This window comes from Galeopterus variegatus, unplaced genomic scaffold, assembly GCF_000696425.1.
Source record: "Galeopterus variegatus unplaced genomic scaffold, G_variegatus-3.0.2 Scaffold1925, whole genome shotgun sequence".
NCBI lineage: Eukaryota > Metazoa > Chordata > Mammalia > Dermoptera > Cynocephalidae > Galeopterus > Galeopterus variegatus.
Window position 1 is genome coordinate 235568 of NW_007728036.1, and position 26920 is coordinate 262487.

Genomic DNA, 26920 nt, shown 5'->3' on the forward strand with positions numbered 1-26920 from the left:
TATTGTAGCATGTATTGTTACTTCATTCCTTTTTTTTTTTTTTTTTTAAAGATGACCGGTAAGGGGATCTTAACCCCTGACTTGGTGTTGTCAGCACCACACTCACCCAATGAGCTAACCGGCCATCCCTATATGGGATCTGAACCCGTGACCTTGGTGTTGTCAGCACCACACTCTCCCGAGTGAGCCACGGGCCAGCCCCCAACTTCATTCCTTTTTATTGCCAAATAATATTCCATTGTATGGATATACTCTACATATATACCACATCTTATTTATCTGTTCATCAGTTGATGAACATTTGGGTTGTCTGTACTTTTTGGCTATTATGAAAAATGCTGCTGTGAAAATTCATGTATAAATTTTTGTATGGAGGTATATTTTTCTCTCTTGGGTATATACCTGGTGGTAGAACTGCTGGACCATATGGTAACTGTGTTTAACTTTATGAGGAACTGCCAGACTGTTTTCCAAAGTGGTTCCACCATTTTACATTCCCAACCGTAGTGTATGAGAACTCAAACTTTTTCATAGCCATGCCAACACATCTTATTAACTGATATTTTGATTATACACATCCTAGTGGTTATGAAGTGGTTTGGGTTTATATATTTCTGATGAGTCAGGCATCTTTTCATGTGTTTTTTTGTCCATTCGTATATCTTTGGAGAAATCTATTCAAATCATTTGCCCATTTTTAAATTGAGTTATTTGTCCTTTTTATTATGAGTTTTAAGACTTCTTTGTATAGTCTGGATCCAAGTGCCATATCAGGTATGAGATTTGGAAATACATTCTTCTAATCTGTGGGATAGCTTTTCACTTTCTTGATGCTGTCCTTTGAAGCACAAAAGTTTTTAATGTTGATGAAGTCAAGTTTATCTTTTTTTTTAAACATCACTTGTGCTTTTGATGTCATATCTAAGAAACCATTGCCTAACCCAAGGTCACAAAGATTTACCCTTATGTTTTCTTCTAAGAGTTTTATAATTTTAGGTGTTAGTTTTAGATCTATGGTTTTTTGTTTGTTTTTCCTTTTTTTTTTTTGGCAGCTGGCTGGTACATGGATCTGAACCTTTGACTTGGTGTTACCAGCACCATGTCTAACCAAGTGAGCTAACCGGCCAGCCCTATGGTTCATTTTTGAGCTAATTTTTGTATATGGTGTGATGTAGGTGTTCAACATCATTCTTTTGTATGTGGCTATCCAGTTATCTCACCACCATTTGTTTAAAAGACTATTATTTCCCCATTGGATTATCTTGGCACCCTTGTTGAAAATCAGTTGACCATAGACATATAGGTTATTTCTGGACTCTTGTTTTATTTCCTGATTTATATGTCCAATATTTTGCTAGTACCACACACTGTCTTGATTAGTATTTCTTGTCAGTAAGTTTTGAATCAAGAAGTGTGAGTCTAACAACTTTATTTTCTTTTTCAAGATTGTTTGAGTGATTATGGATCCCTTGCATTTCCATATAAATTCTAAGATCATCTTGTTCATTCCTGCAAAAAAGCCAGCTGGGATTTAGAAAGGAATTGTGTTAAATCTAGAGATCACTTTAGGGGATAACTATATTGTCTTCGAATCCATGAACACAAGGTGTTTTTATTTAGATTTTTAATTTTTTTCAACAATTTTTAAAATGTTTTGTAGTTTTCAGTTTACAAGTCTTACATTTCTTTTGTTAAATTTATTTTTAAGTATTTTCTATTTTTGATGTTATTGTAAAATTGTTTTCTTAATTTCATTTTCAGATTGTTTAATGTGTAGAAATAAAATTTATTTTTGTATATTGATCTTATATGTTATAACCTTGCTGAACTTATTTATTCGTCCTACTAGTTTTTGTAACTTTTAACTCTCTGCATTAAATAATGTGACTTAATGAATAATATATACTTTGCTTTTTAGTATGTTAAATAGCTATGTTATTCATAAAATGCTCTTAAGCATTCTTTCATTAAAAGTTTCTTATTTCCCCCCTTTTAAAGTGATAGTGGTTTTTCCCATGAGAAAATCTTATAAACGATCTTAATAATTCCAAGGTGTTTTATATATATTTGGAAGGCTGCTAAATTATAATACAGAAGCAAATTTGTATTTCTCTGTTCTGGCTATCTTACACAAATAATTTTTTAAAATATTATTTTATAATTTTTAAGGTGTTGGTATATTTAAGGAGTGCAAATTGGGATACCCGGATTGCAGCAGGACAAGCTGTCGAAGCTATAGTGAAAAATGTACCCGAGTGGAATCCAATGCCAAGAACCAAACAAGGTGCTTTTAAGTGGAAAAAGTAGTTTGAACTCAAAACCTAATCGTAGAATTAACTATAATATGTATATTTATATTTTAATAATTTAAATTTTAATTGAAAGGCATAATTTTCATGTTTTTAGGTAAAGCTTTGTCAGGAAATGACAGTGAATAGGTGATTTTCACTACACATTAAAAAAAAAACTACTGGATAAACAAAGAGTTTTCATATATATCTTAAAAATTATTGTGCAGTATGCTTGATTTGCAGAGATTATTACCTCTCTTCTAGAAATTTACATTCCTGGCCAGCTGCCAAAAAAAAAAAACAAATGAAGCTTACAAAAAAAATCAATTCAATACAGTGTAAATATTTCAAGGTGTTTTTTCTTCTTGTTGCTGGGAGAATAGTGTACAGTAGTTAGTTTATTTATTTATTTATTTATTTATTTATTTTTTGTCCTTTTTGAGACCGGCCGCACCGCGCTCAGCCAGTGAGCGCTGTGAGCGCACCAGTCATCCCTATATAGGATCCGAACCTGCGGCGGGAGCGCTGCTGCGCTCCCAGCGCTGCACTCTCCCGAGTGCGCCACAGGCTCGGCCCACAGTAGTTAGTTTTTAAAGTTAAGCATAATTATGTATGGATGTTGCCCTTTAGATGTTTTGTAGGGGGAAAAAATTGTATTTGTTTTCTGACTGCCTGTAATGATTTTAAAAAACAAATCATATGCTTTTGAAAAGTTGTGAAGGTGTACATCTTAATTAAGTGAAAATTTAATATGGTGTAATAGATTCATTTTCAAGTCACTTTGATAATATCACCTTTATCACAAGTCTTAGCTTTCTAAAATTTTTGCTTTTAGTTGCTGGGATCTATTATTTTTAGTTATTGTATTCATTTATCTTCTCTCCTTAAATGAAATGTACAGTTAGAAGAAGTTACAGTTTGTTTTAGAAAAGAGCCTTTTCTTTTCCAGTTCATTATCCCTGCTTATTTTGGTATATAGAAACACTACAACTCAGATTTGTTTTTTAAAACTTATTAAATTCATTACACTAGCATTAAAATTTGTAGTAAGAGAGGTTGCTTGTTATCACTAGAAAACAAAAAATATTCATAATAGTTCCCTTTAATCTAAATTAAGCTATTATACTTTAGTTTACAGAGGAGTTACATGCAATTGCCAGCTAAACTTTTAAGTCAGTGAGCAGTGATAATATACTTTAACATTTATAACTGTATAACCTTTTTTGGGATGAGTACAGAACATTTTATAGATAATTTTAGGCCTCAGATGGATATATGATTTTAGCAATTTGTCAGGAGATTGTAATTTGCTCAGAGTATGGGAAGTGAGTCCCATGACTGAATGAGTAGTTGCTTTGTACCCTAGTTATTCCTCAGTTGTAAGGAGGCGTGATGCTTATTAACCTTATTCATGAATACATTCTGTCAGTATTTTTGTCTTAAAACTCATGGAGTTAACCTTCTATTTTTAAACTCTTAACTGTAAATGGAGACAGCATATTTAACGTATATATTTCAACATAGGAATGCATTTCTTCGTATAGCATTGTGCTTTCATAGTTAGAAACAGTTACATATACACCCACTAAGATTCTGATGGCTCATAGAAGGGTAGCCACCAACTTAATAATTTATCACAGTTCTTAATAAAAGAACTGATGATAAGTGAATCCATAGTAGCTTTTCTACTTCCAGCCTTCTATTTTCTTTTCTTAAAATATTACCCAGACACCCCAAGTAATGATATGCTATTTTTTTTCATTCTACACTTTGGCTCTCTGATCAAATTACTATTTTAAACCTCATCTAGAACCTACTTCAGAAAGTTCTATGGAAGATTCATCTACTACAGATCGACTGAATTTTGACAGATTTGATATATGTAGATTGTTACAACATGGTGCATCACTCTTGGGATCTGCTGGTGCAGAATTTGAAGTCCAAGATGAAAAATCAGGTATGTTATAGGCCTATAGAAGAAAGTCTAAAATTTGTGTGTGTTTTCAAACTAATTTGTTACTTGGTGTGCTCTTTATCAGTCATGCATAATCTAACATATCATGAAGTATACTTGACTGAAGTTTGCAGGTGGGGGGAGTACTATGGGTGGGAAAGGAACCAGTAGTATTGGGTCTAAAGCCACAGTATTAAATATTAAATAAATATAAAAACGAGTATTTTTCTTTCTCTAAATATGTTCTATGTATATACATCAACTGATATATATTTATATTTAAGCAACAATTTTATTATGTAACATAGAAATTATAAAGTGTTATCCAAGGTCTCAGTTTATTAGGTTTTAAAATCAGGATTAGTACAAATTGTAGTAATGTTTTCACAGTTCTGGAAATTTGAGAGGTTCTATGATTGTTTTATTTTTATCACATTTTTCTAATATTGTTGGATCTATTCATGCTGCTGTCCAAAGCAAAAACTAAAACCAAAAATAAAACTTGGATAGGCAATTATCCCATTATCTTTAAACTTAACAAATATGTCTTAATATAAACTATATTTTTTGGCCACTCAAGATTGTGGCCTTGAGTGAAAAAATCTTGATGTTTTTAATGGATTTCTGTAAGTAAATAAGTTGCCCTTTTGACTAAAAACCAGAACTGAGCAGTGTTTTCTTTTGTTGCTAATTAAGTTAACCTTCATTCAGAGCCTATCTAGTTAATCTCAAAATAATCTTTAATATGTTCATCTTAAAAAAAATGTCAATACCCATTTCCTCTCGCTTAGTGTGGTTTCTGTGGAAAGATCTAGATTAATTATTTTTGGAAAGAATTAAGAGAATACTTTGCTTAAGTTTCAGAAAAGCATAGTTTTTCTAATAAGGGAGGCAGAACTCTTTCAAAAACTTTCCAGTTTAGGGCCGGCCCGTGGCTCACTCGGTAGAGTGCGGTGCTGATAACACCAAGGCCACGGGTTCGGATCCTATATAGAGATGGCCGGTTTGCTCACTGGCTGAGCGTGGTGCTGACAACACCAAGTCAAGGGTTGAGATCCCCTTACCAGTCATCTTTTAAAAAAAAAAAAAAAAAAAAACTTTCCAGTTTGAAAAAGTTATCGCTAAACAGTAAGTTTACTAATCATCTGCTATACTCATGGACATTATCAGAGATCATTCGCTCTTATCTAGAAGTAAAAGACAGTTATTACATGCACCACTTTAGAAAAATATGTTTGGTCTTTTCCTATAGATTCTGATTTCATAAATCTCTGGAGAAATTTAGGAAATGGTATTTTTATAAAAAGCCCTATAGGTGACTCTGATATATAACCAAGATTGGGAACCCCAGTTTCTTGGGAACTCAGTTTTATAAGTCACAACTCGCCGGCCAGTGTTCCTCTAATACCCTGTAGTTAAGGGCTGGCTGGTTAGCTTAGTTGTTAGTTGGTTAGAGCATGGTGCTGATAACACCAAGGTCCAGGGTTCTATCCCTATACTGGCCAGCTGCCAAAAAAATAAAAACAAAATCTGTTGTTAAGTTTTCTTTAAATATCTGTTGATCTGTGTTTGTTTCCTTTCATATATTAGTATATATGAATGATTATAGGTGATTAGTATAAGTGCTGATCTGGGTTTCCTTTGTAGTTAAGTATGTAGATTATTTCCCCCAGTAGGACCTTCCCTGGAGTGGGAGGACCAATTTTAGGCTCTGTGTAAGTTATTGGGATTGTGATCCAGCAGTCTTCACATTTTAATGCCTTGTGTTTTTCCCCTCCTGAGTAGAGAAACATTTCTTTTTTTTTTTTTCTTTATTTTATTCTTTTGATTCTTTTCTTAGTTTTTTCTTTTTTTAAAATCTAGAGTGGGGCCGGCCCGGTGGCGCACTGGATAGTGCGCTGCTTGGGAGGCGCGGCGGCGCTCCCGCCCGAGGGTTCGGATCCCACATACAGACCGGTTCCCGCTCACTGGCTGAGCGAGGCGCGGGAGGGGTTGCGATCTGTTGCCGGACACGGAAAAAGACAAAAAAAAAAAAAAAAAAAAATCTAGAGCAACCTTTTGAAAATTTTTCAGATAGCTTTATTGAGATAGAATACACACATCATACAATTCACCCATTTATTGTATACAATTCAATAATTTTTAGTATACTCACAGATATGTGTAATTGTCACCACAGTCAATTTTAGAACATTTTTATCACCTCAAGAAGAAATTGCATATCCTTCAGCTATACCCTCTTATTCTCCTACTTCCTTCCCTCCTCCTAGTCCTAAGCAACCATTAGTCTACTTTTGGCCTCTATAGATTTGCCTATTCCAGGTATTTTATATAAATGGAATCATATAATATGTAGTCTTTTGTGACTGGCTTCTTAGCAGAATGTTGTCAAGGTTCATCTATGTTGTAGCATATATCAGCACATTTTATTTTTTTCTTGATAATTGTTATAACTGTTATGGGATGTGTCGGTTTTTTTTTTTTTAATTGTGGTAAAATATACACAACATAAAATTTATCATCTTAACCATTTTTAAGTGTACAGTTCAGTAGTGTTAAGTACATTCACATTGTTGTTCAGCCAGTCTTCACAAGTCTTTTCATCTTGAAGAACTGAAACTCTGTACCTATAAAACATCAACTCCCAATTACCGTTTCCTTCCAGCCCCTGGTAACCACCATTCTAATTTCTGTCTCTATAAACTTGACTACTCCAGATACCTCGTATAAGTGGAATCATACAGTATTTGTCTCCTTGTGACTGGCTTATTTCATTCAACATAATGTCCTCAGGGTTCATCAGTGTTGTGTCCAAATTTCCTTCCTTTTTAAGGCTAGATCGTGTGTAGGTATCACATTTTGTTTATCCATTTTTTCATCAGTGGATGCTTGGGTCGATTCCACATTTTGGCTGTTATGAATAATGCTGCTTTGAACATGGATGTCTAAATATCTGTTTCAGTTACTGCTTTCAGTTCTTCTGGGTATATACTCAGAACTGAGTTGCTAGAAAGGAAGTTCCATAAGTTTTTCCATAGCAGTTGCCCCACATTGCATGGACTGGGTCTATCTTCACACTAAAAGCTACAAAAAAGGGGAAACTCATCTGGTGCAATTCCCTTCGTCCAGGTATTGACAACTCCCCTAAATAAATGACTACTTTTGTTCTCTTTCTAGTGCTTTCAGGTAGTTTTTAAAAAAAATATTTTGGCCCGAGTTTGTTATCTGCAGAGGGTTAGTCCAATAGGAATTTACTCAGCCATTATTAGAAGTAGATCATTATTGTTTTTAAAATGTCGATTTTTTTTCTAATAATGTAGAACTTTCTCTTGCAGCTTAGTTGTTTTAAGGCTAAATTTTTATTTTTAAATAATGCCCTTTAGTGAAACTTTCAAAACGTGTCTGATATTATTTCCTTATCTTTGTCATTTGGGCTGTTAGGGCTGTATCATCTCAGAATACGTAAAGGCAATACTTGGAATAAGCATTTATTTGTTGAGATCTTTTTTCTGTCAAACAAAATCTAGATTCTGTTTTTTATCCTAGTTGTATATCTCAAAGAAGGAGCAAGGTGTAGATATAAAGTAAGATTGGCTTATTTCCATTGGAATAAATCTTTATATACACACACACACACACACACTTGATAATTGACAGTGGGGCAATGGGGAAATTTCAGTGAAAACTCTTAGAATGTTTCATTAGTTAGAACACTATTTTCCAATCATGATTAGGTAATAGAGTTTATACAATGTTCAGAGATTATTGTGAGTGTAGTTGGTTTTATTGGCAGAGAAGGGATGTTTTAATAGTTTGGTTTTTTTTTTTTTTTTAATTTTGATCTGCACGTATTAGAAAACTTCTTAACTGATTTGGAGGAAATATATTTCTTTTCTGTTTAAAGGTGAAGTGGATCCTAAAGAGAGGATAGCACGCCAACGAAAACTATTACAGAAGAAACTTGGTCTAAATATGGGAGAAGCAATTGGAATGAGTACTGAGGAACTCTTCAATGATGAAGATTTGGATTACACCCCAACTTCAGCAGCCCTTGTAAACAAACAACCTGTAGGTAAAACGTTTGGTTGTTTGATTGCAAGTAATAATACAAAGGGCTTGCTTCATTTTGCTTATGTAATTGCAGTTTTTTTAAAATGCTGTGCTTCTGTTTGTTGATGCTTAGTTCCACCAGAATTTAGTGTCTCCATAACTGGATATCTGGTAAAAGATACTACAGAGGCAGAAACTCAGCCTACCTCCTAGACACCAGACTGTTAGATAAAAGATATGGTGGGCATTTTAGGAGCCACTGGAATTGAAAGATCTTAGTTACTCTAATTGCTCTTTCCTTTGTTTGTTCTTTGGTGTCAGCAAAAAAAGTAATTTTGGGGGAGAGAGAGATAGTAAGGGCTGTCATAGATACAGTCTTTAGACTACGATTCATTCTTTTAATTGAGAAACATGACAAAAAAACTTTCAGACAATTAAAAAATGGTACACAATAAGAAGTAAAAAGAAGTTTCTTGCCAGTAATTCATGGACACACATCCCTATGTTCCATAAGCGACCCTTTTTAAGTTACCTGTGCATCCTTCCTGATACTTTCTATATATAAACAGGTATACAAGAGTACTTCAAAAAATTCATGGAAAAATGGAATTGAAAGTAATATAAATCCTTCCATGAACTTTTTGAAGACCCCTTGTGTATGTGTCTGTATAAGCCATGTCTACATTTTTCCACATCATACAGCTTAATATGTCAGTATATACAAATTGACTACATTTTTTTTAACAGTTTCATGCTACTTTGTTCTTTGGCGATACCATAATTTTACCCTTTCTCCTTTTTCCCTTTTCTTCCATTTCCCAGTTGGATGTGCATGTGCTTCTTTTTTTTATATCACAGACTCTTTTGAAGCTCTGGTAAGAGCAGTGGCTCTCTCCTCAGAAAAATGCACATACAAATGAAATATTACATTTCAGGGGATTCAGTACTCTTTTGCCTACCTCCCAGTATCCTTTTAGAGGCCCATGAGCCCCATTAAGAATTCCTGCTTTGCAGTCATGAATCCCTAATCTTTCCATTCCTTTGATCTTTCTCTTTGCTTCAGTGGAGAATGGTTTATTTGCCTTTATACTAGATGTCTTCTAAACCATTGGAATTTGTAAAGTATATTTTTTAGGGTCAGGAGTATGTGATAATGAGTAACTTTTGCAGACAAGAAAAAAAAATGGCAGATGCCAGAAGGAAAAAGGAGAAAGTTTGAAGAGGCAGAAATATAATGACAACCAGGAAGGAATGGAAGGAAATAGGGTAGAAAGGAAAGCATAAAATGTAAATAATACATAGAGGAAAATAGAATAAAATGAAAGTGTTAAGATGCAGTAATGTGATCACAGCATGGGTAATTGAGCAAAGGTAAGAAGGTGAATGGGCAGGTATATTAGAGAAAGTGGGCTATAGACATCAGAATAGTTGGTGGGATGGGCAACACCAATTTGGAGTTTTTAAGATCTAAGTTTGGTTGGCCTTATATTTTATGGCCCTTTGGCGGAAGTTTCTTAAAGTTAGTTGTTGCCATAGGCTCATTTATAGCTACATTGCCTGGTATATGTGCCAATGATTCCTGGACCAAGATTGCAGCAGAAATGTAGAAGTGTAAATTTTAGTTGAATCTTACAGTTAGGCACAGAAAGGGTTTTACACTTGGGCTTAAAGCATTTCTATCACACAGTCTTTTATGTGTCTCCCATGAATGGAAAAGAGAGCAAAACAAGTAGGCAGTAAGCGGTTAAGGAAGGGGCATATGGGCTAAGTGGACTATAGGATGCTGGACTGATCACTTATGGCTATAATTATATTTTTTGAGCAGATGATCATCAATTTCTTTTCTTGACATTCTTTATTCTCATAACTTTTAGGTGGTATTACGGTTATTTTGATGTCTCACTTCTTCAGAACCCTCGCTGTGGGTTAGGATCAAATATTTGTGCCACATTTATGGCATAAAAAAGTTAAGCACACACATGTTCATTGAAAATTGGAAGAATAGGGAAGAAGGAGGAAGAGAGTGAAATTATGATACAGCCATACAATAGAATATTATGAGGCTATTAAAAAAGAATGTGATCAATTTGTATATACTGAAATTCATAGACTTAGTCCTCTTCTGAGACTGAGACTATAGGTATTTAACATCAAAAGTTCAAACTCAGCATTCTTTTATTTTTTTAGACTCTCCAGGCAGCTGATTTGATTGACTCAGAATTTCGAGCAGGAATGAGCAATAGACAAAAGAACAAAGCTAAAAGAATGGCCAAGTTATTTGCAAAACAGAGATCCAGGGATGCAGTGGAAACTAATGAGAAGAGGTAGTAATCTTTTTCTGCTTATTCACTTAAAACAAGAATGCTGTGTAGATTAAATCTGTGTCTGATTGATTTATAAAAACATTTTGCTGACATTGTGTTTGGCTGGAGAATACTGTTTGGATTGTCTTGCTCAGTTGTCAGAGTATTTATTGTTACTAGGGACTAAGACCACTTCCCTGGAAAAATCCACATGTGCAGATTTTTTTTCTTACTGATTATGAGCTCCAAATGAGAGCTGAATATCTACAAAGGGGAGAGCATTCCAGGCAGAGGGAACAAGTGTAAATGACTTAATCAGGGAACATTCAAGAAACAGAAAGAACAGTATGGCTAGGATGAGTCGATGGGAGAGTAGCAGAGAATGAAGTGAGAGAGGTGGTCTAAGGACCAAAAGTTAAGAACACTACATTCATGAAATGAAAAGTATTATCATGGTATTACATCCCTGTTCCCTGAGGTGGGGGCTATGCTAAATAGTGGTTAATAATCCAGACTTGCGTACGTAATCCTGTTGTAGGAAAGAACTCTGTGGGTAAAGTCACTGTCCTCAGTTTCTTAATGAGTTAATAAAAGTGATATCTGTACGTGGCTTAGAGCAGTATTTCTCAAAGGGTGGTTCAAAACTACTTCCTTTCAGATGCTCTTTGAGGGGCTTGCTAAGATACAGATTCTTGGGCCCCACTCAGCTCTATTAAATCAGAATCTTTAGTGGTGTTAAATGTTTGAGTAAATGATGAATTAATAAACATTTGAAAGCCTATGAAAACAGGAATTTTTTGCAGGTGACAGAACTTTTTGTTATTCTTTCCATTCACGTAAAGCTAAAAAGTGTTTACAGTGTTTAAAAACTAGGCACAAAGGGGTATAAATGATAAATATCTACTTGGTAGAAATTTGTACCTGGGGTTAAGTTGTTTTTTTAAATATAACCTCTATTGAGCTTATTAACTACAAGGGTTTTTTTTGTTTTGTTTTGTTTTAAGTTAACAGCTCATTGAGATCATATAATAACCTAGTAATAACCTATCTCTAGTGGTTTTTATTCACACAAGCACTTTTACCTAAAGATTTGAATGTTGGAAATATTAGACCTTATTTTTATATATATATTTTTAAAGATGACCGGTAAGGGGATCTTAACCCTTGACTTGGTGTTGTCAGCACCACACTCGCCCATTGAGCTAACCGGCCTTCCCTATATGGGATCTGAACCCATGGCCTTGGTGTTATCAGCACCACACTCTCCCAAGTGAGCTACAGGCCAGCCCCTATTAGACCTTATTTTTCAGAGCTCATGAATCATTCATTTCACAAGTATTTATTAAACACCTTCTACGTGCCAAGTACTGTTATAGGCCCTGAGGATACAGTAGTGAATAAAATAGACAAGAATTCTTGCCTTTGGAGTTTACGTTCTAGAAGGAAATAAAGATGCAAAATAATATAAATAAGTAAAATATGCTGTCTGTGTGTATACAGAGTTTGAAATTTTAGATAGGATGGTCTGGGAAGACTTCACAGAGGTGACTTTTGAGTAAAGATCTAAGAGAAGTAAGGTTGCTAGCCCTCTGAGTAGCTAGGAAAAGAAATTCCAAATACAGGGATTTAAGGTGACTAACCAGTGTAGCTAGATTGGAGAGAATTAAGGGAAGAGTAATAGAGGATAAAGTTAGCGAGGCTGAGGTTTCTTTCATCACCTTATAGAAAAAAAATGGCCAAATACATCATACTATTAAGGGGGAGAATATTTATAGAAAATAATACTGTATAGGCTTTAAAATGGGTTAATTTTTCCTTTATTTTAATACTGAATAAAGCTAGTTTTAATTGTCCCCCCTTTTGCAATTTTTTTAAGCTACCCTTGATATTTCTGATCTTTTAAGTCATAAGTTAACATTTCCTCCAATTTTCTGTATACTTTTTTCATTTGTCAGTTGTCCTATCTCTTTATTTTTCAAGAATTAGTAAGATTATACTCAGTATATTAGTTTCTCCAGGGTACAAAAGCTTAAAAAAGTTAGTGTTATGTTTGGCAAGATGTAGGTTGTTGGACCAAGGGAATTTAAAATAAAAAAGGAAAGGAGCAGTTTGTGGAGAGGAGAAAAGATCTGTTAGATTTGAGATCCAATTTGAATGAAAAATTTACTGACCCATAGAGTAGTAGGATATATTTTACTCTAAAGTTTTTAAGCTGTTAATATTAGTTATTTCATACATGAGATTTTAAATAAACTGTATATGCAGAATATAGTAAAACATTTGTTCAAATAATGGATTTTCTTAAATTCATTGTGGGTCACATTATCCTTTATTCACTTTTAAAAATGGTGACTTTTATTTTTTAGCAATGATAGCACTGATGGGGAGCCAGAAGAAAAGAGACGGAAAATAGCAAACGTTGTCATTAATCAGTCTGCAAATGATTCCAAAGTCTTGATTGATAATATTCCAGACAGTTCTTCCTTAATCGAAGAGGTACTATCGAAATGCCATAAAGTATCCTTTGAAATCGTTAGTAATATATTTTTTTTTTTCAAAGATGACCGGTAAGGGGATCTTAACCCGTGACGTGGTGTTGTCAGCACCACGCTCTCCCAAGTGAGCTAACTGGCCATCCCTATATAGGGAGCTGAACCCTTGGCCTTGGTGTTATCAGCACCACACTCTCCCAAGTGAGCCATGGGCTGGCCCATGTTAGTAATATTTTTAAGCTAATAAGTCAGTAGGCTGTATTGAACAATCTGTCAGTTGAAGGAAAATTTATTAGTAAAAATCTTGTATCTTCATTAGTAAAAATCTTGTATCTTCATTAGTAAAAATCTTATTTAAAAATTTTAAAGTCTGATTACTATTACTAGACCTACAAATAAATACACTTTATTGAATTATTTAAATTGTTAGCAAAAATTGAACTAGTGGTAATTATGTTTTTCTTATTTAGACAAATGAGTGGCCTTTGGAAAGCTTTTGTGAAGAACTTTGTAATGACCTTTTTAATCCCTCCTGGGAGGTAAGATTTCTTTAGTACAGTTTCTCTCAGCTCTATTTTTTATGCTAATGAAGGGAATAATGTCACAAGCAATAATTTGTCAGGGTCCCTATTCTTTTCATGTGTTCCTCTCAGGACTCAGAGCATGTCATATCATTGACCTCAATAGAAAACTTGATTTTCACCTTTCATATCCTTTTAATCATATTCCGTAGTGAATAGTTCATTTCTTTTCATTCTTTCAGCTATAATCTAAAGGCTTGCATATCTTTCCCAGGCAGTAAATATTGCTTCCTTTCCTTTGGATGTGGACAATTTTGATTGATCAAAAGCAGTATTTTCCAAACCAGCTTTTTAGTCTCACAAATCTTTCTTCAAAGAAAATCTTGAACAGGTCCTAGTATGTAAAAGTGATGAAAGTGAAGCTTTTCTGGTTGAAGTTGAGGGTTGGTAGATTCAAACCATTCTATTCCCCTTTGGTTGACTTCTGGGTAATTTTAAAAATACTGCTTTGGAATACCTTTCAGGAGCTTTTCTGTTGCTTGTTGTAATTCTACTTAAAGTTATTTATGTCTTAATCCAAATGGGGCCTTGCATAAGTGGGTACAGTGTCAATGGAATGTTTTCTTTCCTCCTAGATGACCCTGCAGAATGTATCCTCACCTTCTCTAAGAAAGGTGTTTTATCCCAGGGCTATAGTGAAGCTAGTTGTGAGACATATTGTTTGAATTGTCTTCGTTTGGCACATACCACTGGTAGTTTTGGAGCTAAGTTTTGATGCATATTTATTCTAAAATAACTGATGTTGGGGCTGTAAAGAACAATATATGATACTTACTTTCCTCTCCCTTGTTGTGGATAGTGCTGAATGCAGGTTGAGGGTGGTGGGATGACAGCTCTGGGGGATTTATATCTCAAGAATTTTAGAATAACTATTTTCTTGCTTGATTTCTAAAAAATTTCACATAACCAAAAAAGGTCTGAATAATAATTTTTCTTGGATAGTTGAAGAAAAACACATTCTCACAATGTACCACTCAGTTTATTCTAATTTCTTAAAAATCCAATATCCCTTTTTTATATTGAAGAAAAGTTAAACTTTTTTTTTAACCATTTAATCTCTGACAGTTGCTTCTTGGTTCTCTTTAGGTTCGACATGGTGCAGGCACTGGACTTAGGGAAATTCTTAAAGCTCATGGGAAAAGTGGAGGTAAAATGGGAGACAGCACATTAGAAGAGGTAAGTGTATTAATGCAACAATTATCACTAAGTTTCAATAGTTGGCCTCTTTTTTCAATATCGGGAATTAATATAGGAAGTAGGTGCCATAAAGTAGGAATGAGAGGTAAATAAGAAGAAATACGGAAAGGTGAATATGAGAAAAAAAAAATAAGGATGATAGGAGGAAGTCTGTTTCTAGACTGAGAATGAGTTCAACGGAAAGACATGTTCAGAAACGTTGAGCGGAAAGACACGTAGAAGCAAGAGTATTTGAGCAGGATATAATGGATTGGAAGGTAGAATAAGATGAATAAGAAGCTGGTTGAATGGTCATTTAGCAACACGATGGTAATAGGATAGATAGTAGATACATGATGGGTGTACTTGATATCAGAGTAATCTTAAATAATTAGTTTCTTAATTTATCTTGGAGTGCAAATAACATAATAGAATACATGAATTTTAAGAATTTTGATATAGCATATTTAAACCAAATTAATCATCAAAGGATATGGTTAGATATTTAAGATTAACTGGGAGTATTCTGCTTTTTGGTTATTGTTCCTACAGCTAAAATAATTTGTCCCAATGTTTTATTTTTGATTTTGGACCTAAGGTATCCCTAAAATCCCAAGTACATAGTGTGCTCTCTATCTGTTATTTAAAAATTGTGTTTTAACAGATGATTCAGCAGCATCAAGAGTGGTTGGAAGACTTGGTAATTAGACTCCTTTGTGTTTTTGCATTAGACAGATTTGGAGACTTTGTTTCTGATGAGGTAAGTATTGTCTAAGGGAGGTTTTGCCCAGTCAATTTTCAAATTCTACAAAGTAAGTGTTTGCAAATATGGATTTTCTTCCTTTCTTATCTGTAGGTTGTGGCACCAGTTCGTGAAACTTGTGCTCAAACGTTAGGTGTGGTTTTAAAACACATGAATGAAGCAGGAGTTCATAAGACTGTGGATGTGCTGCTAAAATTACTTACACAAGAACAATGGGAAGTTAGACACGGTGGTCTGCTGGGAATAAAATATGCTTTGGCAGTTCGTCAGGTAAATACTTCAGTTTTTAAAGAATATGTGGGAAGGTTTTTTTCCTCTTTATTTTCATTAATTATACAAAATGACTCGACAGTTTTTTTCTTTTTCTTTTTTTCAAATTCACCACTATATTAATGAGGAGCTAGATTCTTAATGTTACAGATAAGCCAGTCCTTCAAGATTTGCCTTCTTGAGACAGTGTCATAGAGATAAGTGGCACTCATAAGAATTTCAGTAAATCAAAAGATGGTTAGCTATGTTGTTTGCTCTTTTAAGTTCAAGGATTATTTTTCCTCTTTAATTCATTGCTGCAATTAATTCAGTTCTTTTCATGTTTCGGTTTAACTGTTTTAACTCATTAAAATATTGAATACATGCTCTGAGGGCTATAAGGTACTGTGCCGAGTTATGCAGTATACATACAGCAGAAGTACACATGAAACCTGCCTCAGGAAACTTGTAGTAAGTGTAAAAACAAGCAACCTGTATGGTCACGTACTTTTCACACTGTTGGTGTTTTCTTCTTTTATCCTTTATAACAAGGCTTATAAGTAGAAAATGCAGACAGTCTTACCATTTTCATATAGAGAAACAAGTTCTAAAAAGTTAGATGCCTTATTCAAGATTACAAAACTTGTTAGTACCAGAAACGGAAACTAGATGGCATGTCTGTAAGTCCAGTGTTTATTGTATTGTCACACTTCATCTAGCATGCAAATACATGCATATGCATATAGTCTTCTGCTTAGGAGCATTTATTCTCTTAGTAGGTTATTGAAAACTCTGATACACTGTTTCTTGTGTTCTGGCTAGGAATTTGGTTCTCAGATTGACCCACAAAAGCCTGTTTCATTTATAATGTACTTGAAGTATTTACTAAAGTAATAGTGCTATATAATCTGTGTACATGCATAAAAATATTTTTGTGGAAAAATTGGTTCAGAATTTCCATATGAGATGCTAGTAAAACATCTCCTTTCTCCTTCTCCCTACTTTCCCGCCATTAACCTGGTGACAGAATCAGGGACTTCCACAAGCAGTTGCCTTGCCCCTGGGGATAATACTGCCAGCAGAGTGTGTGTGTTAGGGGAAAGAAGAGGTGTGGAAATAAGGGGGAGATTATGAATGAGGAGCTAAAGAGAAGCCAGGACTGAACTTTTCTCACCAGTTTAATTTCCCTGAATATTTCCCAGACTGAGCTAACATCGTCAGGGCTTTAGGGATTGGCCTTCCCCTTTCACTTTCCATTATAACTACTTAATACTTTGGACCGGCATTTCTTTTCTTCCCTAGCTTACTACATAATAGAATGGAACCTCACTTCCTATTCTTAAAGGCAGATTCACAGGCCTTTTGGAGTTTTCTAAGGTTGTCTTTTTTAAAAAAACTGCCAGCAACAAAATGTCCTCTTCTGATTCTGCTGATAGACCTAAGCTTGCTCTCCATCTCTTTTCTCCCTCTGCTCCCTTTTTTGCTTTTCTTGACCCTTTTAGTCCCTTCTCCCTTTGGCAACTACTCCCTCCCTGCTATAAACAGAACCTTTCTTCTGTGTCCTCCTCTCTAGCCTCTGTAGAGAACAGCATGATACATGCAAATGGAAATACCTTACTGGTTTTTGAAAAGCTATCCCTATTTCATAGCAAGACCAATTATCAGTGAAATTCCTAGTGTGTGATCACAGGAGTAGCCTCTGGGGCCTGGCTGTATTTGGGGGAAATGAAAAGAGATTAGATTGGAGTAATGAAAAGCAGGAAGGTATGGCTTTTCTTTTTCTCTTCTCTTATACCCGCTTTGGTTGTCAGTGGCATTGAATGAGAAATGGAAGCTAAGGTTATAGCACAAGGGTTTGTATGTGTGAGTGTTCACACAGAATTCATAGTCTTACCTAGAAAACATATTCTGATGTTTTAGGTCATATGGAATAATAACGTACTTAACGTCATTGTAGCTTTTTCAAATGGGATTAGTTGTATAGGCTTCTATTGATGTTATTTTTCTTTTCTTGTTGATGTAATTCTTTTTTAATAAATACTGGAGTTTATGCTGTTACATGGCAAATTTAATTTAAAAAGTGTTTAAGCACAATTATTGTATTATAGAAAGTTAATTTATTTTGATTTACTTTTTTACAGGATGTAATTAATACTTTATTGCCTAAAGTTTTAACTAGAATAATTGAAGGACTCCAGGATCTTGATGATGATGTCAGAGCTGTTGCTGCAGCATCATTAGTACCTGTAGTAGAGAGCCTTGTCTATCTTCAGACACAAGAGGTAAATTAAATATTTTTATATTTTCTTTCTATTGAGGTTGTTTACATTTGGGATGTGACATGTTGGGAAAAATGTTGAGTACTTTTTTCTCCTTCATTTTCAGTTTTCTTGTGACAGACATCTCTCTGATGCATGCAGTATTGATTATATATTGTCTTTGGAAAGAACATGTCTATTAATTTACATGTACATAATTTATAGGGCGCTTCCTTGAGAAGAAGGCAGCCATTTCTTCTTTATTTTACTCCTGGTTTTTAGACATATGGGATTTTTGTTTGTTTTGATTTTAGTTTTTGGCTTTTGGTTTTTTAATCTGGTCTCATTTTTTAAAATGACTCTTTTAGGATCTAGCTGACTTTCCACTTTATTATCAAAACCAGATCACAAAATTGGAAGTACAGCAAGCAGTATTTTAAGAGTTCAAAAACTATATTTGTCTTTCTGTGATGGTTAGTATAATTTTAAATGCACTAAAATTGCTTTACATAGAGAGGCATGTCTTATATCTCTATTGTAATCAAAATTTAGATTTTTGGGGCCGGCCCGGTGGCGCACTCGGTAGAGGGCGGCGCTTGGGAGCGCGGCGGCACTCCCGCCGAGGGTTCGGATCCCATATAGAGACCGGTCCGCTCACTGGTTGAGTGCGGTGCGGGCGCGACACTGAGGGTTGCAATCCCGTTGCCGGTCACGGTACGGGTGCGACACTGAGGGTTGCGATCCCGTTACCGGTCACGAAAAAAGACAAAAAGGAGAAAAAAAAATTTAGATTTTTGCATAAAATAGAGTATTGGCTATTTTGTTTTTGAATTCTGCCCATTATGAGCCTGGTTAGGAAGGGAAGTGCCAAAGTAGAGTTGAATGGCACCAAAAAGAGGGAAAGAGAATTGTTAAAGGCAAATGATATCTCCTTAACTTTTCTCATAGACATAGAAAGTAGAATAATGGTTACTAGTGGCTGGGAAGGAAGAGGGGGTAGGAGGAGGGTAGGAGAAGTGGTGGATTAATGGATGCAAAGTTACAGGAAGCTAGGAGAAATGAGTTCTGGTGTTCTGGGCTGATTAGAGCTGCTAATATTATTTTACATATTTCTAAGTAGCTAGAAAAGAGGATCAAAAGATATTCAGACAAAAGATATTCAGGGGATGAATATACTATTTACCCTAAGTGAATCATTGTATAATTTATGCATGTATTGAAACAACACACTCTACCCTACAAATATGTACAATTAAATTTTAAAATTAAAAAATCTGGAAAAAAATACCTGTCACTGTCCAAGGTCATTGGACTTGTATATGTTGTTGAGTCAGTAGTGACCACTGGATTACAATTTGGCAAGGTTTATGAATATTTTGTGTAAAATTGATAACTTTTCTTGAAAACTTACAGGTACCCTTCATTATAAATACATTATGGGATGCTCTTCTGGAACTCGATGATCTAACAGCTTCAACAAATAGTATTATGACTCTTCTTTCATCCTTGTTAACTTATCCTCAGGTCCAACAATGCAGGTAATTATTTGTAATTAGTGGAATAAAGTAAAAATTCTTTACCTACCTTTCCAGATAATTTTGCCTAAACATACAATATTCTAGCACCTTTGAGAATAGTACTGTAAATTGGGGATACTACAGACTACTATTTTTAGGATGCTTTTTCCTTACTCTCTAGCCACCAGCACATTTGGGGCAGGAGCTTAAAAAGGTCGTTTTCCTTACCCTTGGGTTACTTCAAATATATAATTTATCCTCTTGCTCATCCTATAATAGTTTACTTTAGAAATATAATTATTGCACATTATTTCCAGCTCTAGCCCCAAAATACAGAATTTTAGCCTTATTTAGTGACATTTAGTTAATGGGATTATCATTGCACATCAGCTTACTTGCCCTCCTGTGAACTTTTTCTTGTAATGTTCATTTCTTCAACTCTTGTTCTTGATTTCAGTAATTACTCATCGGGAAAGGAATACATACTAATGTAATATAATGCCCAAAAGCAGAGATCAGGTGAAGCCAAAAACATACACCAAAAATTTAAAGTATCACCGATTTTCCTATTCTCATATTTGAAGTGAAGCTCAGCTAATTAATATATTATCTACCTTTTAGACTGGCACCTGAGTATTATTGTTTCTATTAGTAGTATCCTTATAAATACACAAGAAAAAAATTATTATGCAACTTTAAAAAATTGACAGATGAGAAAATTAATTACTGTTCTTAGCCTAGTGAGGGCGTTCAGTGAATGTATATATGATTATGATTATAAATGATTTCTGGAACTTTGAGTATTACCATTGAAAATCATAGATGAATGAAAAGCATGCTGAAAATGTTTCAAATACTACTGACCTACTGTTAGTATTTTAATGCTAAATTTAGGCTACAGCCCACAAGTAGGAATAATAAAATAAGTGCCTGTAAAAGCAAAAGAGAAAAATTTAAGTGATAGTATGTTTTTTGGAGTTTCCTAATTTTCAGATGCCTGCATTACTAATGAAAGCTGTAGGAATTAAATGAGTTAATCTATGTGAAAATCCTCCATAAGCTGCAAAATGCAGGGGGTTTTAATTACTGTAAATCAGGGGTTGGTAAACTTTTTCTATACAGGCCCAAATAGTGAATATTTTTACTTTGTGAGCCATACATTCTCTATTGAAACTACTCAACTCTGCCATTGTATCATGAAAACAGCCATAGACAAAACATAAAGGAATAAATGTGTCTGTGCTCCAACAAAACTTTTATTTGTAAAAAAAATGGGCAGAATGGATTTGGTTTGTGGGCCTTAGTGGATGGTATCAGAAAAACTAGATAAGTAAGAAAATGAAAGAATGTAGTAAAAATTCTGTTAAATCAGTGTGAAATAATGTAGTTTTCTATTTTTTTTTTGTTGTTTCAAAATTGCCTGAATAGAAAATTTGCTGCATACGTTGTGATATTTGGCAGATACTTTTCAGCTTATGTAAGAGGAAATGTAGCATGTTATTTGGAGCATGATCAGTTACACTATTAACAAGACATTGTTATAATGCTTTTATGTATTTTGAGTCTCTTTTATGTCTGTGTGCATGTGTTCACATTAGAATTTTTAAGTAAATTTGCTAAATGTGTAAATAAGTGTAAAAAGTGATGTTCATACAAACCTGCGATTAATGAAAATAGTGTTAAAAGATAGGTCTCCTAACAGGACCCACAAAATACGAACAGATAAATAGTTATACTGGCATATTCTTTTTTGTTCATGCCTTTTTCTACCGAGGTATATATTTCAAATCCTACTTACGAATCATTTCCTAATTCCAGGTCACTTTTACAAATGTTTCATGAGTATGACAGGAATCCTATGGTCCAAGTTAGCCTAGACTTGGCTGTGCTTACTTCTCTATTTGAAATCTAATCTGTGAGAAGAAAGGAATTTGAGTTTTCCTAGCTTAGGAATGCTAAACCAGGATAATAAAATTTGAAGCTACTACCATATGCTCATTTGATTTGTGGCAGAGATGGCCCCAAAAGGGGATGGAAGTTATGTGCATCTGCCCATTGGGGTTAGCCATGGGGAAGGAGTAGGATTAGCAATCCTAATTAACCTATCCTGATTAGCTGACTATCAGATAGGATCCATGTCCCATTTTCCCGAGTAAGAACAATTATAAAGGCAGTTCTATTGGAAAATTCTAACTTGATAAATGTTATGTCATGGCATTAGTGATGTAGAAGAAGCCAATGTTAGTATTTCTTTTTTTTTTTTTTTTTTATTCTTTTTTTTTTTTAAAAGATGAACGGGAAGGGGATCTTAACCCTTGACTTGGGGTTGGCAGCACCACACTCACCCAGTGAGCAAACCGGCCAGCCCTATATGGAATCCGAACCCATGGCCTTGGTGTTATCAGCACCGCACTCTACCGAGTGAGCCACGGGCCAGCCCAATGTTAGTATTTCTTTTTTTTTTTTTTTTTATTCTTTTTTTTTTTAAAAGATGAACGGGAAGGGGATCTTAACCCTTGACTTGGGGTTGGCAGCACCACACTCACCCAGTGAGCAAACCGGCCAGCCCTATATGGAATCCGAACCCATGGCCTTGGTGTTATCAGCACCGCACTCTACCGAGTGAGCCACGGGCCAGCCCAATGTTAGTATTTCTTTTTTTTTTTTTTTTTATTCTTTTTTTTTTTAAAAGATGAACGGGAAGGGGATCTTAACCCTTGACTTGGGGTTGGCAGCACCACACTCACCCAGTGAGCAAACCGGCCAGCCCTATATGGAATCCGAACCCATGGCCTTGGTGTTATCAGCACCGCACTCTACCGAGTGAGCCACGGGCCAGCCCAATGTTAGTATTTCTTTTTTTTTTTTTTTTTATTCTTTTTTTTTTTAAAAGATGAACGGGAAGGGGATCTTAACCCTTGACTTGGGGTTGGCAGCACCACACTCACCCAGTGAGCAAACCGGCCAGCCCTATATGGAATCCGAACCCATGGCCTTGGTGTTATCAGCACCGCACTCTACCGAGTGAGCCACGGGCCAGCCCAATGTTAGTATTTCTATCCTTCTTTGTGACTGTGTTTGTTCTGGCTCTTCTGATGAATACCATTTTGAATGAGTGTTAAGTGAGTGTTCATATGAAAATTGTATTGTCTTTTTAGAATTTATTCATCAAAAAAGACACTTGATGTCAATATCACTAGGTCCACATGAGAATAATATTTAGATAATTTATCTATGCAGTTGCAGCTGAGAATGAGTAAGATTAATTTGTGTCTTCTTTATTAGTATTCAACAGTCACTCACAGTTTTAGTTCCACGTGTCTGGCCTTTTTTGCATCACACTATATCATCAGTTCGAAGAGCAGCATTGGAAACTCTGTTTACCTTATTATCAACACAGGACCAGGTAAGAACTAATAACTATAGCAATCTTGAAACTTATATAAATTAATTTTATAAAATAAACTTGACCACTAGCTTACCCATGCTACATATCCAAAAATCAGAAGAATGTTGGACCTATTAGCAGTGGTATGGTAGATCCTGATAACACCAAGGTTAAGGGTTTGAATCCCTGCACCAGCCAGCCGTCTAAATACAAAGAAGTGGTATGGTAACCAGGTAGACACGTAAGAATATATGCCCACCATGAGGTCAGAAATATTTTAATATTTTATTCTAGATTGTATTCTCAGCATTTGGAATAGTGCTTAACACTTAAAAGGTCCTCAGTAAATATTTGTTGTATGAATGAGTAGTCCCTTTCTGTCGGAGACCTGTTGTTCAGTCTTTGCTTGCTCTGTATGGTTGAAAGGTGGTTGGCAGAACCCATCCCAAGTTAGAAGGCTACATTTAAAGTTCTGAAGTATACAACTTTTAAAGACTGACCATGGAATTCCCAGGCTCTTGCCTCCTCTTGAGGATTACTCAGTCTTAAAGAGCATGCTATTTCCAAGGATAGTATACCTTAGGAGTCATATATTAAAATGCCTACAGAGATCATTCAGCTGATAGCAGTGTGTGAATGGGGCCTGTGGTAAGCTGAGGAGTCCTTGCCCTGTTTATAAAAGGCTTCGTGTTCCTATTTTTAAAATAACCCTTTAGGGCAAACAAAATACCTAGAATTTAGGGAAAATATCAGTAAGGAATCCATTCTGGGCTGGCCCAGTGGCGCACTGGAGAAGTGCGCCGCTTGGGAGCGCGGCAGCGCTCCCGCTGAGGGTTCGGATCCCATGTGGAGACCGGTTCCCGCTCACTGGCTGAGCGCGGTGCAGGTGTCGGGCGCAACACCGAGGGTTGTGATCCCGTTGCCAGTCAGTAAAAAAAAGACAAAAAGGAAAAAAAAAAAAAGGAATCCATTCTTTTAGCATTGCTGTTATACATAGGTACTGTAGTTTGGGCCAATCATCTTTAAAAAGCAGTGGTTAATTTTTTTTTTTAGGCAATAGATTTTGCATGAATAAATGCCTCTTTTGTGTTCACTAACCATGTGTTTCCTTGTGAATAAGAATATTCCATGTAGACTTGCTTTAATATGCAGCATGACATTGTGTTGAACTTCTGTTAATAAACATCTATAAATTTTGCTTTGTATTATCCTTTTGGCTTTCTGTAATCAGAATCTTTGAAGAAAACCTGTCAGGTCTGTTTTATAATTCTTGGTTGGTCAGGCATGGGTTGATATGACAACTGGCATGGATTGTTCTTAATTTTCATTTCATTTTTGCTTTAGTTTTGTGATTTTTGCCTTAAATATTTTTGATGTAAGCAAAACATATATAGACCTCTTGAAGTTATCAAATTTCAGATTTCTTCCTTTCACATGTTTTCTAAAATATATATATTATATATACATTTATATATAGACTTTATTTTTAAGAGTAATTTTAGGTGTACAGAAAAATTGAGGGTAAAGTACCAAGAGTTCTCGTATACCCTTTTATCCCTCCCACCACCTACACACGATTTCTACTATTGTTAATTAACATCTTACATTAGTGTGGTATATTTGTTACAACTGATGAACCAGTATTTGTATAGTGGTATATTGTTTTTTTTTTTTTTTTTTAAATTTGCAATTTCCTACTGACGTAGGATTTGAACATCTTTTCATATGCTTATTTGCTATCTTTCTGTCTTCTTTGGTGAAATGTTTGGATCTTCTGCCCATTTTTAAACTGGATTGCTTGTTTTCTTATTGCTGAATTTCAAGAATTCTCAGGATACTATTCCATATTGTTCTTTTTAGCCTTTTGTTCCTTATAAGGTGATTAAGCCACCTGCAGTCTTTTAGCTTGCTGTTGTGGCTTTTTGTTATTTATTTAGAGTGTCAACCTTATTTTACATTATTAGGAAATAATGTATTCTATATAAATTAATTTTCCAAATAATTGAAACATACTTTTTTTGCCACCAAAAATACTTAACCATTAAAATAATTGATCAACTGGATCATTATCTTAAAGTATATTAAACATAGGTTAACATTTTTTAGTGAATCAGTCACCAATATTATTTGTTGGTCATTAGTTTTTATATTGTGTTTATTATAGTATACTTTTGGGATATTGAGATACTGCTTTCAGTAATTGAATGGTTCTTTTTTTTTTTTTTTTCCTTTTTGTCTTTTTTCGTGTCCGGCAACGGATTGCAACCCTCAGTGTCGCGCCCGTACCGGACCGGGACCGGCAACGGGATCGCAACCCTCGGCGCTGCGGCCGCACCTCGCTCAGCCAGTGAGCGGGAACCGGTCTGTATGTGGGATCCGAACCCTCGGCGGGAGTGCTGCCACGCTTCCAAGCGGCGCACTGTAGTAGTGCGCCACCGGGCTGGCCCCTGAATGGTTCTTTTTTAATTGCTTTCTTGTGGTTTTTTTCCTCTCAGCTGTCCACTGTGACTTCTCACTTTTGTTAGTCTTATAATGTAGTGCCTCTTTCCTTGTTTAAAAATTTTTAGTTTAGATAAGATCCCAAGATTGTCATAAATCCCTTCCTGATTTTTTTTAGCCCTTCAATGATTATTGATACTTTTTAATACCTCTTGCTTCTTTTTTTTTTTTTTTTTTTTTTTTTTTTTTTTTTTTCTTTTTTTTTTTTTTTTTTTCCTTTTTGTCTTTTTTCGTGACCGGTAATGGGATCAAAGCCCTCGGTGTCACACCCGCACCACGCTCAACCAGTGAGCAGACCGGTCTCTACATGGGATCCGAACCCTCGGCGGGAGCGCCGCCATGCCCCCAAGCACCGCACTCTACCTAGTGCGCCACCGGGCCAGCCCAATATCTCTTGCTTCTATTTTCCTTCCAGCTATTCTGAGCTGTTCATGATTCTTTATTTTTGGGGTCTTAATGTTTTTTGTGTTTCCTATATCCTTTAGTGTTGGTTATCTTTTCCCCTAACTTCTTTTTCTCTCTTTTAAAAAAAATTTTCGATATCATTAATGAAATTTCTCATTGTTAATGTCTAGCCTTTATCTTCAGAGTATGTCTTACTGAAGGTAATACTGTCAGTGATACTTAATATTGATGCCTATAGATCATTTTGTGTTTTGTCACTGCCCTGAGGCTTGCTATTCTGTATCCTTACCACCAAAGACTATGGCTATGACACTAATCACCCATCCTCAGTACATTCTGCTTTTGGCCCCCACATATATCCTTTATTATTTTTGTTTGATTTGTCATTTTGTTTTTCAAGTAATAGAATAAAGTCAGTCCTTTTGAAAGCTTTTCTTACTTCTACCACCTATTTCCTTTTTTTTTTTTTTTAATTGTAGGAAATTTTTTAGAGGAAAAAAGCAAGGAATTGTAAAACAACATCCATAATTGGCATTTGTTATAACTTTGTCTTATAAGTTGTAATCCTATTAGAACATCACCTGTTTTCTAAATTACCCACTTTCTTCCTTCTATATATCTATAAAAAATACTGTCTTCCTTGCTCTAGTAGTTTGCTCCTTAAAGTTTGGAATCTTAGTTTCTACACAGTAGGTACGTCTCAGAACAATTTGGGGGACCATAGCCTCAGTTACTCGCAAACTGGTTAGTAATTTGTCATTGCCTACTATATTAGAATTCTTGTCTTTCTCGGTCTTCTAATATCTGGCTCTTGTCAGCCTTTCCCCTCCTATTTCCTAATGTATACCCTGGAGTCAAGGAAATTTCCCAAGTCCATTCCTGTATCCCAACTGTAATCAGGTTATGTTCATTTGATCAAAATATCTTTTACACATGGCTCATCTCTCTCCTCTTGCTCTCCCTCTCCCTTACCATTGCCCCCCCCCCCCCCCCC

At 35.2% G+C, this 26920-nt stretch overlaps 1 protein-coding gene across 1 annotated transcript in view; it reads left to right on the plus strand.

Moving 5' to 3' along the window:
- Positions 1-26920, plus strand: part of BTAF1 (BTAF1 RNA polymerase II, B-TFIID transcription factor-associated, 170kDa) — a 92580-nt gene that overhangs the window by 15371 nt on the left and 50289 nt on the right. The window contains exons 3-14 of the mRNA XM_008579615.1: positions 2170-2284; positions 4102-4248; positions 8150-8313; positions 10483-10619; positions 12965-13094; positions 13561-13629; positions 14758-14847; positions 15512-15607; positions 15704-15880; positions 18001-18141; positions 19531-19655; positions 22920-23040. Of these exons, the coding sequence (XP_008577837.1) occupies positions 2170-2284; positions 4102-4248; positions 8150-8313; positions 10483-10619; positions 12965-13094; positions 13561-13629; positions 14758-14847; positions 15512-15607; positions 15704-15880; positions 18001-18141; positions 19531-19655; positions 22920-23040 (1512 nt within the window). The remainder of the gene's footprint in view (positions 1-2169; positions 2285-4101; positions 4249-8149; positions 8314-10482; positions 10620-12964; positions 13095-13560; positions 13630-14757; positions 14848-15511; positions 15608-15703; positions 15881-18000; positions 18142-19530; positions 19656-22919; positions 23041-26920) is intronic.